This window comes from Acanthochromis polyacanthus, chromosome 12, assembly GCF_021347895.1.
Source record: "Acanthochromis polyacanthus isolate Apoly-LR-REF ecotype Palm Island chromosome 12, KAUST_Apoly_ChrSc, whole genome shotgun sequence".
Taxonomy (NCBI): Eukaryota; Metazoa; Chordata; class Actinopteri; family Pomacentridae; genus Acanthochromis; species Acanthochromis polyacanthus.
The window spans coordinates 4,272,028-4,290,580 of NC_067124.1; the positions used below are offsets into that span (position 1 = coordinate 4,272,028).

At 39.6% G+C, this 18,553-nt stretch overlaps 1 protein-coding gene across 1 annotated transcript in view; it reads right to left on the reverse strand.

Annotated features, from left to right (window-relative positions):
* The window catches only part of LOC110966517 (dolichyl-diphosphooligosaccharide--protein glycosyltransferase subunit STT3B-like), a 75,611-nt gene that overhangs the window by 6,609 nt on the left and 50,449 nt on the right, over positions 1 to 18,553 (reverse strand). Inside the window, 7 exon segments of the mRNA XM_051956414.1 lie at positions 568 to 739; positions 742 to 754; positions 2,050 to 2,261; positions 6,290 to 6,444; positions 7,905 to 7,953; positions 11,031 to 11,177; positions 11,893 to 11,991. Coding sequence (XP_051812374.1) covers positions 568 to 739; positions 742 to 754; positions 2,050 to 2,261; positions 6,290 to 6,444; positions 7,905 to 7,953; positions 11,031 to 11,177; positions 11,893 to 11,991 — 847 coding nt within the window.

An 18,553-nucleotide genomic window follows, 5' to 3' on the forward strand; every position in this document is an offset into this window, starting at 1 on the left:
TTACAGAAAGAACAAAATTTAATTAAAAAAAAGCCCCAACTAACAGAATTATAAGGAAAAACATGTAAAACCATGTGGTAGGTAGGAACACCTCTGTGTCCAGTGGCCCAGAGTCTTCTAATCCACCAAAACGTACAGTATTGAAAAAAAAACTCTGTGTTCAGTTAAGAGTAGTTCCTCTAAAAAGTGATGACAACACAGTCTGTGTATTGCTGAGAGCACCATTACAGAACGAGAGGCTACCATTTTAAAAGTCATTTTTCATTGCTGAAATTGAATACTGCAAACAAAACTCCACTGTATTAGAGTGCAGGCAGAAAAGTCTCAGCCAGACCTCAATATGTGGACAAAGAAATCCAACCTATCTGCATGGCTGCACAATAATTTGGTTATTTAGCGAGCGTGTCCTTCACAGAGGTGACAACTCAGCAACATCTCCATTAGTATGGCCCTCAATGCCTCAGGTGAATCCTTCATAAATAGTCAGTCTTACCAACAGTGAAGAAAATATTTCCTCCAACAATACTGGTCAAACCTCCATAGTGTGAATTACAGCTGAATTCTCACCCATCATGGTTGTAAGAGGCCAAGACTACACTGGGGCTGGAGTAGGCGTTGCTGGTGACCCAGGTACAGTGGACGGCAAACATCATGAGCAGCATCAGCATCAGCATGGTGACTATGGACTTGATGTTGGGGCCCAGGCCCTCCTCAGCCTTCTCCTGCTCTGACACATGTTACGCACCTTTCCAGCCTGCAGGTCAGAAGAACTTGTAAAGGTTACTCAAACTGCAAAAGGACATGCATGCTGTAAAAATGAGCAGTAAATGTACTGAAGAGCTGATAATTGTCTGTCAGAGTTCCCTCTGTGAGGACAATTAACCGTTGGAGCTGTTTTATAGCGTCACATTTATTTCTACTTGTCAGCAGACTTGGGATAGGACCTTAATGCATTATTCCACTGTATCGATTTGCAGGAAAAGCAGCAAAAGAATGACAAAAACACCGGACATCAGTACCATTTGTTTCCCCAGAAAGGGAAATGAGAGAGAGGAGGAGGGTAACAGATACAGCCAGGATTTTGCAGGCTCTTCCATAACACCTGGCACATGTTAGAAATAATTATAGACATGAGCTGTTGTGTAACTAGCTGCTATACAGCGTAAAGACTAAAAAGTCACACTGACTGTACCAGTATGATTGGACAGAAGTATTTGTCGGTCAGTCAACCTCTAAAGCATGAACTGGCTTTTAAAGCAGCATTACTCTTTTGGCCACTGGAGGGCAGTAAAACAAGTTGTTGAAGCTTGTAACTTTCCAAACCTTTGCTTATTTGCTCGTCTCAATTAGCCTGCACATCCTGCTATGGTGAGTGAAGAAAAGCCTGGTTTATTTATATTTCTATGAATTAATCACAGTTGACTTGGATCTAAGCGGAGGAAATGGCTTCAGAGTTGATTCAAAGCAGTAAATATGCAGGGAGATGAGCGCTGTCATTTAAATGATAATACACCAAAAACATGCAGATAGCAGAAAAGAAGGACAAAGCCACCTAAAATAAGATGCTAATGGTAAGCTTAAACACACAGCCTACATCTGGTGAGTCACACTACTTGTTTGCACATCCAGCAGGTACTGAGGTAACTGCTTCCTGTCCCATTCTCACTGTTATTGTAGCTCTAAAGTAATTCCTTTGATAAATGTCTTATTCTGCTAAGAAGCCCTCTAAGTTCACCCTCAAGCTGCTAACTGTGTTTGTCTGGAACTAGGTATTGTACACAGTGGATTTTTAGAGCTTTTTCACCCGAATACGCTCATTGCTGCAGCTGGTGAGGCTTGGATAAAGCTGATAAAAGCAGCAACATTTCAGCTGGCAAACCAAAAACAATAAGATGAAATACAAAAATACTACTTGCTCCATTTGGTCAGTGTCCTAGTGTTGCATCATCTTCTGCAACGATCATATATATACACTAACAACATAACTGATCCGCAGTGAAGATGGCGACACATCACACACACAGTCTCTACTCTCTGACGAGCCCTGACCTTATCGTAGAGGTTGCCTGCGTTTTTCCTGTCATCCTCGTCGCTGCTGTCTTCTGCAGGCGGGCTCTGCCTCTTCATGTCGTCACCCAGGTAGTGTTCAAAGACGCTGGAGAAGGCCACCGCCGACAGCATGCACACCACTGGAGTCAGGGTCAGCATCAACCGCACCATCACACCGGCAAAATACACAGCGCTGATAGCATACAAGGCCACTGGTGACAGGAAAGCAGTGGGGCAGAGAGAGAGGAGGTTACAGTCTAAGCTTGATGAGTTTCATTTCAGTTTTACACATAATTCATTCAGCCAATTTACTTCAATTTAATGCTGTCGATTCAGATTACAGGGGCAATGCGCCTGTTGTTTGACAGCGACATGAGAATCATGCACTTCTTTTTACAATACTAATTATAAGCTATACTTCACTGGCAGGTGGAGACGGGATCAAAAGAAGAAAAAATGAACAGCAGAAAGACAAGAACAGCACATAAACACAAACTCAAATGGGCAAGTGTTTTTCAGCCAAAATGAGATCAAAGAGTCTGTGTGAAGTGATGAGAGGGCAACAGGTAGAGAGCAAGAAGAGAGCTGTCAAGAGAAAGAGGAGCAGCAAAAACAAGTAAACAAGAAAGCAGTGCACAGAATAGAGGGCAGACAGAAAGACGACTTGACTAGCTAAGAGAGGGCAGGTGACGAGACTTCATATTGGCAGCGAGCTCCTAAACATTTTCTGTCACAAGCTGGAAACACAGATTAACCTTCACGTCAGCAAAAACATCTTATTTTAATCAGCTATTATCTGTACTGTATGAATTACAAACAAGACGTCAAGGTGAAATTTCTTCATGCTAGCAAGACACCATTTCTTCTTCAGGTTGACGGCTTCCCCTCAGCATCAGGGTTTCTGATGCTAGAAACCCTCAGTTTCCAGCATTAGAGCGCTTCTATTTGTTCATGTCACCACATGAATCATCATCATACTCATTTCGAGTCTGTCAAAATGAGTATGATGACCGTGTGGTCCAAATCCAGAGCAGGGCATCACTTGCTAAACATCCACTCATCAATCTCTAGAGATCTTCTCTCTACAGCTCACATGCAGGTTACAGTACATGCTAGCATGAAACACTACATACAGAGAAACCTCACACAGTTACTGCAGGACACACAATTCAGACAGGTGTGTGACCAGAAGTTACTTTGAAAAGAGTGAAATAATGTTATCTAGTGTCAGATTTACATGGAGCTAAAACCAAGCGATTTTTTCTAAACTGATTGCTCTCTATGTACAGTTTGTGCAGAGCATTACAATCATTCAATAATGCAGTTGATTAATATTCGATGAATTGTGCAGCCCTAAATCAGACCATTTCATTCAAGCAGCTACACTGACAGCTTCACTGGAAACATAGAAACAAGTTTACGGATGGAAACTAAAGTGTCGAATTGTGCAATGAACCACATCAACTCTATAACACACGGGATAATGAGGCAGTGGGAAAAACGTAAAAGAACAAAGGAGAGGACATATAAAGGAAACTGGATAACCAGACAGAGACAAGCACACGCTAGTGTTTTACAGACAAATGGACACTGACTGAATGAATGGATATGACCCACAGCTCTGCATTTATCTCATCTGCTATGTTATTACACTGCACACTGAGCTTCATACACACCTAAATGCTCCATGTCAAGGCTGGGCTTGCGCTAGCCGATCGCCACAGCGCCATTGGCGCATCGCCCCGCCAATGGCGCAGTCAAAAAGCAACAGAAAAAGGGTTCGACTTACTTTTTCTTCGAAACGCCTGAGCGATAATATAAGAAAAACAAACTTTTTCTTTCGGCAGGCGTCGGAAATGGTCGGAGCCACCCGAATCTTGATCATCATTCAGCAAAACGTTGTGCCAATGGCGCCGTGGCGCATCAGCTAGCGCAAGCCCAGCAAGGGGAACATTTGTTTTAGAGAACTGCACTATGGTATACAGTGCCTAAACTTTTTGTTTTGAAAGTCCTATACCTATCGTGTTTTTAAAAAATAATGTATAGATCAGCATAGATGCTGAATTTTTCAAGGGCAACATTTGAGACATCGGTTTTTAGCATGAACATTGAACATAATTTATCATTTTTGATAGGAAAAAGGTTTTTTAATTTAATTATTAGAGAACTGAGTGGGACGAAATATGTTCTTTGCAAAACATAACATTGTTTGCTAAGTATAAACAACAACTATAGACTAGAGAAAAATGGAATTCATGCAGCTTGTACAACTTCAAAAGGCTGAGTTGTAATACAAAGTACTAATGTATAATAAATATTAAAGTTGTGCGTGGTGTTGGCAAACGATTCAAAAAAATAATTGTACTGAATCATGTGATGAATTCTAACCTTTTTAAAAGACTGTGGGGGCATTTTATGTTAAACTAATCCATTAAAACCCCAGTTCATCAGTCAGAAAAGCGTAATAGTGCACAGTGCCAAAGTGCTCCAGGAGTGAGAGTGGATACGTAGAGCCCTGGCTGTGAAAATGAGCCACCAATTTTACACTAATGATTTTTTTCTCCCTGCAGTTACTTCTATCACTTTGCAGCTTTACTTAACAGTGTGTGGTACATTGTGTCAAGAGGAGGGACACCCTGAATAAGATGCCTGAGGACTGTAACAAAACAAACAATCAGAGAGAGAAAAAGCAGCAGAAGCCTGAGAGCCGAACTCCCACCACCAGCTCAAGTGGTGATGGACTAAAGCACTAATCCTAGTAGATATGAAATAAAGGTATTTAGTAAGTGATATTCCTAGAGCTGAACTTGGGGAATGAAATTATTTAACACCATGCTCTGTCACATACTCGTGTTACTTGTATCACAGCAAAAAACAAAAACAACAACTCAGTTATAAGTATACAAATATGAAAACAACTAGATTTGAGATGAAATAAAGTCCAACCATGACACAACAAGAGATTGCTCTCTAGTTTGTATTTTGTTCTTCTTGTGTTCTTTTACTATGGAAAGCCAAATGGAAAGTGCTACACCAAACATGCTATTCTTATTCTTCTTATATTACAATGAATAGCGCTTAGGAGCCTCTGTAAGTCTCACTGCATACAGACCGACAGATTGGTTGCCTTCAGTGTCAGAAAACATTTAATTCAAAACCAGACTATCAAGTCTTTTCACGACCAAATTAAAGTCAAGCTTTTTAGATTACTGTCATCATTTGAAAATAGTTCACAGGAATAGAACAAGCAGTCTGACAGGAGGATAGCTGTTATTTTCCTTATCTTCTTTTTGCAGGTAAGCTGCAAGGCAGGAAGTTAGAAATTAGCTTTAGTTTCATCAGTTATCTCAGTCTTTGGGTATGTTGTCCTGCTTTTAGAATAACTCAGTCATATGAAGAGTGGCCGAGTTAAAATACTTGTTTTATTTTCAAAGTACTGACTTTGATGCTTACCTGTATGTACAGTGGATTACTAAAATGAGATTTTCCACCTTAAAACAACATCTCTCATCATGTTTTACGGAGCTTTTTAAAGCAAAATAATAACTGTTCAACTAGTTATTGTCAAAGACATGAATGTGATTTTAGCCCAAATTCCACCTGAGTGACGACTGCATAAAAGCCATTATTATTGTAACGGTGAAATCCTTATTTTTTTATTATTGGCCAGTAGTTATGAAGCTTGCTAAAATTTAATTAAATCAGAATCAGTCACTATTGAAATAAATAGGAGTTGTTCTCAGTGGGACTTCAGCAGCTGCAGAAGTCACATAAGCGAGTATGTGCTTAACATTAGCAGAAGGCAAAAATTACTGTTATCACATAAGTAACACAACCTGTTGTTTTTATGTGATCAACACTAGAGAAGCCTGTTTAAACAAAAGAAGCCCTAAATATGCTCACCTAGTGATATCAGTGCATATTTGTCTCAGAGTACTTTGTTAAACATTTTCTAACAAATTACTTTAAAACATTTGAGCCATTCTTGTTGTTAACATTTGTGTGACTGTGTTAGGATGTGTTTGGAGCACTACCAGCTACTTTTCAGTGTAGATGCCTACAGAGTGTGAAAAAGCAACAGATCTGACCAAGAATGAAAGATCCATTAAGGAATTTATTGGTTCCCTCAACAGACAAGCTGATTCTTTCTTGGTAACTAATCTTTTAAATACTGGGGTGCAAATGTCACCACCATCAAGTATGTTCAAATTTTTAGACGAGGCGAGTGATCCATGCTTACCAAACACACGCTCATCATTGATGTTCTTAATGCAGAACCAAAGGCCTGCTGGGAAAGTACAGACGAGGATGTGAAGGTCAAAGAAGAAGGAGACCCATGTGGTGGGCTGGTGCTCCGATACCGATGCTATGATGGGAATGTGGATCTTAGCATAGCTGTGGATAACATGGAGGAAAGAGAGAAAAAGGTGGAAAAAAAGATGGTGTTATTACATTGTGAATATATTACTGGTGTCAAACAACTAAAACACTGCATTCTGAGCTTTACACTAATAATATCTGTATTTTCTGTAGTTTGTATGTGTGAGGGACCAGGTCTGCGAATTAGCTGTCAGCTATTGACCTATGAACACGACATCGGTTAATGTAACAATGTTTGTTGTTCTGTCCCTATCAAATAAACAAACAAATATTTTTCAATAAAAACATTTTCCTTTATGTTCATTTAGCGTCAACACACGTTTAGGTCACTTCACTGTTTCAAAACCATTTCAAAGTGTAGATTCTTTTCAACTTTCACAGTTTGGGAAGCAATGATGTCACACCTCTGTTTGCTCACGTCCATTGCTGCTTTGTGTTTGAAGCATGAGCCACAAACAGTAACAACAGTAAGGCTGGTCACATCCACCATCTGTTAAGTTTGATTAGCACGAGTAATTACAAATCTACATCTTGGCATTGCCACACCAACTCACCCTGCAAAAGCCTCTACATCTGGATTCCCAGTTTAACAACAAACAGATCCTTCCTTCTTGGGATTTGTTGAGGCAGATTTACCAAGCATAGTTATTACAGTTTGGAGTCATTTTTCCATTTTGTGTGTAAACAGAGATATTTTATAAGACAATGTTTGCGAGGCTAGATTTTTTTCTAACCAAAAGGGAAAATATCTGTTGATAAATATCCACATTACTGTTGCCAAAGGCTTCATCTTTTCACATGACTGTTTGGCTGATGTCAGTTATCTTGGGTCCAAGGATGACCCCATTATTTTACTGCACTGCAGCAGAATAGAACTTCTTTCGAAAAAGAAAAATACTCAGACGTGTGCACAAACGCAGACATATGTGCACATAAGCAGAGTGAAAGTTAGACAGTTTTAAGGCTGATGCTGCAGTCTGACACTTCTCTGTAAGCCAGGATCTGGGAGAGGAGGTGGAACATTATCTGTTTGGGATTTTATGATGGGGCAGAGTGACAGGATGACGGACTTGCTGATGACCGTAAAAACATTTTGGCAGCAGAGAGAAGTGAGGGTAAACTTACGGTACTTCTTTGCGTTTGATTTGACTAAAATGTGAGATGTTTGCTTAGAAAAATAAAATGAAAAGTAAAACCAGGTAACAACCATCAGCCCTCTGCATGAGAAACAATCATTATCCTTTTGATCTATTATTGAACACATGCTCTGGGATGGACTAAAGCTGAATAAATTAAAACTTCATAGTAAATCAACTCGTGGACGAGGTGAAATAAATCTTCAGTAAAAGTTAATGCACCTCCTACCCCACCACGTTTTATTGCCATCAGTTTTACAGGTGAACGTTGCTGGTGTACACATTAAAACCTAATTAATTATCAATACTGTGGTTTTAATCCAGTGCAGCATGACTTACCCAGTATCCCAGAGGGAGTAGAAGCGCCCACTCCAAGGAGCAATGTACCCTGAAGGTGAAACACACACACATGAACCATATGGACTTAGAATGCACTCACAAATGCAGTGAAACAACACACAGAAATTGACCAACGCACACACACACACACCAACAGGACTGTCGGTGATCTGTGTTTCTGTCATGCCTCGGTGGAACAATTAACTGCATTTATCAATCATATAATTATTCTCTGATATGTGCAGTGTAACGATAAAAGAACACAGAAGCTAATCACAGCTGTTAGAGAGCCAGCAGGCGTTCTGATCATGTATAGATAAGAGATGAGTGCCGCCGTATTACAGCTGATTCCAATCATAACCACCTTGTGCTTTACATGTAGCAGCTAAATGGCCGTAGATTACGGTTCTAATTACGAGGATCATATTCATCACAGTATGGACCATGCTTGTTCTTTATTATCACTTCAAGTCTTTATCGTTTTATGATAAAATGTTTATTTGCATATTGTTGAGGCCGATTGCCTCCTTTCTTGTCAAAGTCTCATTACTGATGTTAACATCAATGTAACTCAGTGGCACAGATCAAAGATTCTGACCTCTCCTTTAAGAATTGGCAGACATACACGTTGTTGATTCAAAAAAAAAAAATCATGTTGACTGACAGCAAGACAAATATGGAAACATCTGATGTGAAAGAAGTATTGAGATTCTTTACTTAGGTCAAAGCACCAATACAAGAATAAAACAATCCTCTAGTGCTCATCAAAAGGCTGCGTTTAAAAGCCTGCAACAAAATAAGCACATAAATGTACTTCAGATCTCAAAAGTAAAGCATCGGTCTGACAGAAAAAGGGCTGGCATGTAACAATACACAAACACTATTAGGTCCCCCCGACTAAAGCTAATGCAACAACATTTATATGCAACAATAAATGAATACACCTTTCCTTCTTGAGGGTTATAATGTTACGTTTTTGTCTGTTTTGTTGATGGAACTGAACACATTTTTGGAGACTGTGGTGTTTTTACTTTTTGTTCCGACCTCCCATTCATGTCAGTGAGTGTCAGTCAAATAACATCCTTGGGTAGCACAATGCACTTTAAAAGTAATTTCTACCACTAAGGAAAGTGAAGGCTTAATAAAATTGTTAAGGTAATATTTCTAACCAGTGATGTCAAAACAAAACCATTTTGAAAACCTCACCTGTGTTCCACCATCATTTTAGCTGACTGACCCGCCTGCTCATTTTCATTCTATGACTGATTACTGCTCACCCGTACAAAGCACACCTATTATCTCTGACAGAGTAAAGGCTCCATCATAAAAATTGCTATCACAACAACCTTTGCTCAGTCTTTCCAGTGTTATTCTCTTCACCGTACCAATTTTTCATAATAGTGATGTACTGTGTAGCAGGACATTACTTCCTAATACCAATCATGAAAATCCCTTTTCTAACTCTGATGCACCTTTCTTTTAGAACTTCCTATGACTCTTTGGAGATGCTAGATAATGTACAAATGTGGAACAGGTCCCATACACAAAAGAAGCAAAAACGTAGACACCCAATTTTTAGGGTTTGAGGCCACCTGATCACGGCCTACCATATTTGATAAAATGTTGTTAGTAGACAGCTGCTAGTCTGAATCCCAGCCAGATGGACCTCACTCAAATGTCTGTAATTTTGCTGGTCTGTCTCCTTAAGTTGTGTCTCAACAGAGAAAAGTCAAAAATGCCAAAAAATAACGCTTAAAGTCCCTCCTCGATTACACTCTTAAAACCCATCTCTGCTCATCAAAATTTCATATTTCGAAGCTTAAATCAACAAAAACAATCCCATTATGCTTGAATACGAATACAACTCTACACCTACTGTACTTTAGGATGAACATTTCTATGAATATGCAAACTAGTCCCCGTCTCCGCTAACCTTGTTGCCGTTTACCTGCAGATCAACCTGCCTGCTGACCTCTGACCGTAAAACTTCTCTATGCTACACAATGGCAAGTTGTACAATTAGAGTAATTCAGCCATAATTGTTCAAATTCAGAAACCAATTCTGCAGAAGATTAAGAGCATATTGTACAGGGTTGATTACAAGCTGATGCAGCAGGATGGTGATATGCTTTAAGTATTGCTCTTTACAACGTTAGTAATGTAACGGCCAGGAATTACTATCAAACCTCAGTACCAAACGAAACCCAGGGCTAAATTTTCAAATATTGGAGGCTCAATAAGCTCTGACATTAATAGTTCTGATATTGGTACTTCAGAAATTAAGAAGAGCATTATCTTGCACATTCTACTTCACCACCACTAGACATTCATCTGTGATGCACTTCTGTTCTCCAAATCCAAAAGAAAGTCCGGATGCAGACAATGCTCGTTGCCACAAGTGTAACAAGTTGTGTACATGCAAGGAGGGCAACATGAGTAATCGTTCATAACGTAGTAAAAGTTGTACACACAACAGGCCGAGAAATACAGTCTGACTGCTGAGCTTGTAATTCATCCCTCGCTGACCCAGGTATGTTATGTTTGCTAGTAGCAGGCACACAGAGTGTTATTAACAGAACAGGCCAGACTCAGTGATTTGTGGGCCTCAGACAAACTCTCCTGCTGAAACTTTTACTCTTTCTGTAACTGAACGATGGTGTTGAAAATGGTAAAGGAAGTACTCCAGCCGTTTTCTTATTAACTCAAGAATGTACCCGTCTCTAGTAACCGTTCTCGACAGCATGGACATGAAATTTTTCTACATTATCCAACAGCTAATAGCATGTTGCTAATGTTATATAAAGTCACACAATTTCTCCTTTTGCAACTAAAAACAGAGTACATCTCATGTCCTCTGACATGGACAGCCATAGGTTGGCTGGACTGGTTCCTTCAGTTTGTTAAAAGAAACTGCAGCTGTTTGAATCCATGTTTTGGGATTATTACTGATACTTTTCTCCAAGGGGGGAAATGCTCGGTTTCAGACTTATTTTGCTCATGACGTGTCCTCTGACGCACAAAAAACAACATTAGGACATGGTGACAAGATTAAAACCTTGATGCTTCCCAGAGGAGACATTTAAAGAAAACTTCCATTTTTGACCTGGTAACTAACAACCAACCAACCTGTGTATGTCAGATAGATGACGGAGAGAAAAACCACTCCAGCAGCCAGAGACACTCCCAAGAAGAAAAGAGTCTGGAACTCCTGCCTGGTCAGTCTGTCCTTCAGGTACTGCAAGAAGGCGTAGACCTGAAGCAGCACAAACACGCCTGCAGAAACATGCACCACCAACAGAACGGTGGACTGGGGTTAAGATCTGAGATACACACATGTCCAACAGATACAGTTTAAATTTCCACAAGGAGGGAACAAACTGAGAACTTGTGTCAGACAAAATGAAAAAAGTGCAGATAATTACATGTTTAGTGTTTTTGTCTCAAGCTGCAGATCTAACTGACAGTAACTCAATAATTGGAGCAATATCAATACTGTATTTTTACACCTTATATGCTATTTAAATGTATAACAATTCTTTTCACGGAAAAAAGCAATAAGCAATAATTGGACTTGTCCCATCCACTTTATCTGCACTTGAGTGTTTCAATATTGTGTGGGTCTGAATAATTTAGTCTTTACTGCCACTGTTCTCTCATTGGACTGTATGGTATAGTGGCACAATCAAGCTTCTACGGGCACAGACTTTGTACAAAAACGGTCTCAGGTGAATGCTCCGAGATTAACTCATCATCCGGACACATTCTGGCTGGAGGGCTGACACAAAGACGATGACATGATGCTGATTGGAATTTTTTAAATGGTGTCCTGATGCATTAGTCTGGAGTAAGCGAACTGTTTTAAGTATAAGGAGGAATGTCTTTCACTGAATGTCATAAGATGAAATTTACTGCATAGACCTGCAGTAAACAAGTACTACAGGCTTTGAAATCTATTTTCCACTTGTACCCTAGGTGACTGCTCACTGACCTGCTGCGGCCATGTGTTCGCTGGTCCTGATTGGCTGGAAGCCCACAAAGGGGATCTGCATGGACAGCACCAGTCCGATGATGTAGAAGGTGCTGTAGGCTGCAGGAAGAAATCAGCTGGTTAAGATCAGTTACAGACAAACTACTAGTACGATTATACATCACTACAGTCAACTGGCTTTATTTATTCTCCTCTTTGGATGAGGCTAATCAGAACTTTACCCAGCTGAAATCTACAACACACTATAACACACTGGCTGGTGGTATTCTGTATTTTTCCTGTCAACAAATCACTCAGAAAAAAAACAACAATGAAGGAATCCTACTAACAAGTGTTGCGAATGCATCCAAAGCTGAATATGTCTTATTCCTCTGAGCAGCATCAGTGAGTCTCACTGTTGCACTGGCTGACACGTTTCTTTATTACAATGAACACACACACTGTAGTTTATTTTGACTCAATCCCACATACAGCATCCTGCTGCTAGAAATATTCATTACAGCACTACAATCACAGCTGACAACAGTTCCCATATAAACAGTTTCCTCATGTCTGAGTAACATTTTGTGAAAGCTACCTTTTCTGAAATTATTTTGTCTTATTAAACTGCATATTTGCGACATGTTTTCAGTAGAACTATTGGGCTTGAGGCAAGAGGCAAAGTAGTGATGACAGCATTTATAAATGTACGACTTCTTGGCTTTTGTTTGCAATAACAGAAATATACAATATCCCCAACTCCGTCAGTAGATGCCCTCTGTACAGGTGCTCAAACACATGGAAGCACTGTATCAAATGCACGTATAATATCCATAATATATAAAACTGAGGCTGCCAGCCAGACTGTGGGGTGAGTTTTCGTTAAACTTTTGATGTCATTGTCTGTGGTGGATATCTTGCATTTCCTTTCCAGGGATTTGGCAAATCTGTTATTTACAATGAGAATAAATTAAAAAGTCCAGAGTTTGATAAATTCCTCTAAAGTATTACTGAGGATGAGAGAGATGGTACATATAAAAGACGTAGCGATTCCAGGACAACTGCAAACACAAACTTAGAAAGTCCTTGACGCAGAACACAAGAACAAAATGCTTTCTGAGCCTAAATCATGACTGACAGTTTAAGAGCGATTAAGCTTCAGAGTTCAAACAATTTACACACTTGGGAGTCAGCAGCACAACCAGACAACAGGCTTGCTGTGAACACGCTGACTAAACCTGAAAACCGTTTCAAACAAGCCCTCAGGGGTCAGATGCACTGAAACAAGCTTCAATAACAAAAGCCTCCAAACAAGTTCTGCTGGTCGAATATCGCCGCTGCACAGTCAATGAAATAAAAGGGCTGGTTTTTCTGAACAGGCTGCACAAGCTTTTAACAAACTAGAAAAGCCCAAGCTGTGAAACGTACACTTTGTAGACATGTCAGATCAGAGAGTCTTTCATCAGTAGGATCACTTGTTTCTGTCTAACAACATGTGTCTATATGCTGTATTTACGGTGGCCACTTGAGGCTGGCTTTAAAAATAAGTCCATCCCCAGAGACATCATGTTAAAATGCCCAGCTTTACATAAACTAAATGTAGACAGCCTGGTACAAAAGACAGCGTTGGCAATAGACGCTCAAAAGCTAATTTCCATGTCTATGACAGCGGCATAAAGAGATTATATCTACATAACTGAACTGTATAAATTGTATTAAAGTTTAAACTTAATCATGATCCAATGCATGGACACTCTGAGTGACTAGTGGGTGCCACCATAGGACAGTCTATGGACTAGAGAGGTCTGCATGGCCCACCTCAGCTCCACTCACACCCCACCTCTAATCATTTTTGCTCACTAGCTGCTAGTCTGGCAGAGTCAGACACTGCCAAGTTGGCGACGATTGCAGTCATCACGCTGAAACTCCTCTTCTATGGGAGACATCACGGAGGGTTTGTCCATCTTTATATACAGTCAGTGGTTTACAATCTGTGGATGCGCAGATTCATTTAAAAAAAATAAAAAAATCAAGAGTGACAGTTTATCACGACTCTTGAAGGAAATGAACCGGTGGGATAAGAAGCGGTGGAAACAAGAAATGAGAAGTCGTGAGCAGTTCTTCACTCCGAGACTGTTTTCTCTTCAAAATTTACAGTGAAACATTTCATTTTTAGTACTGCACAGTCCTATTTTAAGCAGCTGATGTAATAAAGTTGAACATTCACTGAATTATTGCTCCATGCCCCCTGAAATAAATTTGTAAAGCTGAATCTCACCAGAGCACAAGGAAGGGAACTGTGGGGGAAACAAAGTCGACACTAATTTGTGTTTAGGTGAGAAATCAAACCTCAGCTCTCCCTGCTCTCCTCACAAGCTGACATGATTATTATTGCTGTTGCACCAAAAGATGTTTGTCTTGCTGGGAAAAACAAACCCCGCTGTTCCGTCGGAGCGTAACATACTTTCAAATGTTTTTAATAAGTAGTCGCCTTCACCCAACTGGGGGTACAGAAAGAAGTTCAAATATTTAGCCATCCAATGAGAATCTGTTTATTTTTTCACCCCCTTCACTGCAGTCCTCCAGAGATGACACTCATCAGGGTCCACACAAACCAGTCTGCTTTATTTATATGTAAAAGCAGCAGATCCAAGGTTGTTTAGTTTCTCATTCAATCACTTTCTCCCTCCATGCCTCTGTGCAACAATATTAGAGATGCCAGTGTGAGGAAAATGGAAATAAAGATTGCTACTGACCCAGCCTGTTTCACAAACTGCTCTGGTAAATAAATGCGAGGGCACGCTCTGCTCCCACCAGCACTGATGCACAGAGCTGAAATTCTGATATGCCTATACAAACTAAGGTGAACAAACAGAATTAGCCCTGAAATAAATACTTTGTAAATAAGTCACCGTGACATAAATTTGATTCAACGCTATGCTCATTTATTTTTTTTAGGCTGCATCATACTGAGAGGCGCTTTAAAGATTCTGATGTTGATTAAAACATTATTCACAGAGATTCACACACAGGATTTAATGCAGGGCATGTTACATCGCAGAATTGTTCTAATGGCCATCTTAGTCAAATACTGGTGAAATTACAGACCAGCATGACTTGCACATTTACAAACATGAATATTAAAGTTGATTACATATCCATTCCTAGTGCAGTAGGAGAAACACAAGTCAAAGCATTTGAAATGCTGCTTACATAAAATGCAACAGTTATATAAGCTAAATGTGATTCCAGTGCAAAATTAACACATAAGACATGACCATTTGGGAGTCACTGCTTCTGTAATGCTGTCAGACGGTTGTCACTGATACACCAACGTGTGAGCTGCATTTTACTGTTGTAGTCGGTCGAAGTGGAGCTGGTTTCACTCACTATTTACCGTTGAGAGGTTTACATTAGAAAATATAATGATTCACCACCACTGTAGTTTTGAAATCTGCATGACACTGAGTTCTGCTGCTCTGCACACCTCCATCTCCATGACAACTGAGCTCTCAGTCTGGTAATAAACAATTTGTGTTACAGCTAAGACCTCTGTAAAAGGCTGGTAAGTGCATTTTACTTAGACTCTGTCAAACTTTGGATTCCAAGGAAAACATTGAACTTTCATAGCTACAGAATTGTATTTTTCTGATTGTCAACAAACTCCATGAAATAAGCAAAACCCGTAATGTGCTAATGCATTGATCTCTCAATGCTTTTCCACTTAATTTTCTGGTCTCCAAACTAAGTGGCTCACGATAAAGACAGAATCTTTAAAAAGCAGTTACAAATTTATATGGTTGCACACTCTGGTTTTCAACTAGATCAACCACTTTACAGCTAAATTCCTCCACAAATTCCTCCCATGAAGCCGCAATATTCTCCTTTCAATACAGACTTTGTTTTAACTATCTGACCTGCTTTGGACTGAAAGTGTGACTGGCTTAAGTCTTCAACAAACTACATTATCTACAGCTTGAAAACTATGTAAAGGGAGTGCGTTTCAAGTCGTGTTTCCTCTCAGACCACTTTAATTACAATATATTGAAAGGTTATTTTGGCACTTTTGCCCAGCGACTCAAATTTTGCAACATGGAAGTCCTCTCTACTATTGGCGTTCCCATTGAGAAACATGCTGTGTTCTCTTGGAGACCACAAAAAAGCTACACATAGTAAAATACAGATGCTTCGTACAAAAAATCCTGTAGAGAAAAATATGATTACAGTGTGGCATCAAGTTAAACAGTATCTGAGAGAAACGTCCTCTCTCCGTCTTCAGTCCAATACGGAGAAACAGACGGGGGGTTTAAATCTTGGGCTACCAGAGGACTGAGAAAAATAGGCGATCTTTACAACATAAAAAGGTGCTGATGGCATTTGAAGAAATAGTTGATAAATTTAATATACCCCGTAATCACTTTTAAATATCTACAGTTGAGAAATTTCATCAGAACACACCAAAATCACACATCCCCAAAATGTCTACCATAGAAAAACTAATGAATATCAACTGTTTAAGTAGACGGAAGTACAGAAACATCTGCGGAACGGCTGGAGGCATGGAGGGAGGACCTACAGGAGGACCTCTGAATGGAAAAGTGGGAGGAGGCATGTACTAAAGCACAACTGAGAACTACTAACACTCACTGAGGCTACTGCAATATAATTGGTTGATGCGAACGTATTTAACTCCTGAAAAACTTAACAGACATAATAGCGCTATACCTGATACCTGTGTTAAGTGTGACAAAGGAAAAGGTACACTTTTTCAATGTATTTGGCAATGTATGGAAATACAAAAATTCAAGAAGTGAAACAATGTATTCAAAATATCTTACAGATTCAAGTACCTTTCGTCCCACAGCTATTTATATTAGGCTTATATCCAGATAATTTGAAGTTAAAAAATAATCAACAAATATTTGGAGATTTATGTATACTAATGGCAAAGTGAGTTATAGCCCTTTCATGGAAAAACATCAGAAGACCAGGAGTGAGCAGGTGGCTGTCTGAGCTATTCTCAACACTACCCTTAGAGAAAGTTACATAGACAATAAAACACCAACAGCATCATTTTCATCAGATATGGGACCCCTTCATTAACTATGTTTCAAGAAAAGATCTGTCATGTGTGATGGAAGAACCAGGGGACATGTAAACAATGGCCCTCTGCAGTAAATAATAAGGTAGAAATGTATGTGTGGGGGTTTCTTTTCCCCGTTTTCCAATATACTGAAGTGACATGGACTATAACTCACTAACTAGATCCCAACCAAGAACCTGAGTAATTTGGGAGGTGGGAGGTGGGAGGTGGGGGGGACATGTTTGTTTAATTCTTTTAATATGAGTAATTGTTTCTTTATGTTATTTTTGTTGTGTTGTGAAAATAATAAAAAGAATGTTGTTAAAAAAATACAGATGCTTCAGACATATCTTCAAAATGGCAACATAAAAAGTCTACACAACCACCACAGCTTCACTACACACTAATTCAGTATCTGAACAAATGTAAAACATGGTCACGTTCTCTGCGTCTGTTCCTGAATTATGGTCAGAGAAGTGTTTCTGCAGAACATCATGAGCTAACAGGGAGGCTGACCCACGACCTTCTGGATATAAACTATTACTCACTATATTATTAAATCATATTGGTTATTTGTATGAAATGTTGTCATAATTAGAGAATGAATTCTTGAGCTGTAGCCAAAAATGTGCAGCAAATTTTGACCGCAATCTTTTTAGTTCATCTCTGTGCTAAATCTCAATAAAGGGACGTAAAGTTAAACACAGAACACGTGTTTAGACAACCCAAAAACTTCATGCCTGTGGAGGTGTTCAAAATACTACTCAAACAAAGAGGAAATAATGAACTTACTGGGAACAGAATAATCCACATCTGGAGTATGTGTCAGTGTTATCGGCAGCAGGATGGTGTATGAGGGATTGAGTCAAAACAAATTATAGTGTGTGTGTGTTAATAGCTAGGAATAGACATGCCAGCCAGTAGAAGAGTGACGCTCACTGATGCATTTTTGGACAATGGAGCTTAGTGGCGTAGAGGAAAACGATACAGCAGGTTTTGGATACATTCACCTGTTAGTAGAATACATCTATTGTGGGATTTTGAGAGATGGAAGAAATTCAATGAGTCTTTTACATTAATGCACACTAATGTACCACTAATTGGTACTAATTTGTGTTTTTTTTTTCTCTCAACAAAGCAGGACTTTTTCTCAAAAAAAACTGGCATAAGCTGTATGTGGCCACTTTGGCTGCTACCTAAAGACGCCTGCATTATTAGAACAGCATGCAAGCTACAGAATGATGAATATATGAGGTCTCCTACTTGTCCAAACATCTCTCATCAAATCTAATCTAATCACTTAGTCCTGCTATTGGCTGCCAAGCAGAGCAGCTCTGTAACTAATGAGGCAGGTGTCGCTCTGTTAAAGTGTCCCAGCAGGAGCTACATGCTCCCTGCTCCCAAGACACCAACTGATTTGACGGCCTAGCCTGGTATGGGGAACCAGCGGCCAGGCTGATTCCAGTTAGAGAGCAGGGGAATCCATCAGAGCGGTTTCTATTCTGCTACAGAGGACACACTGCTGATAATGAAATTTCAATTGGATTTCATTACAGTATTTCTGCCTTATAAGATGGGGAAGATGGAGCAGGAGGGGTG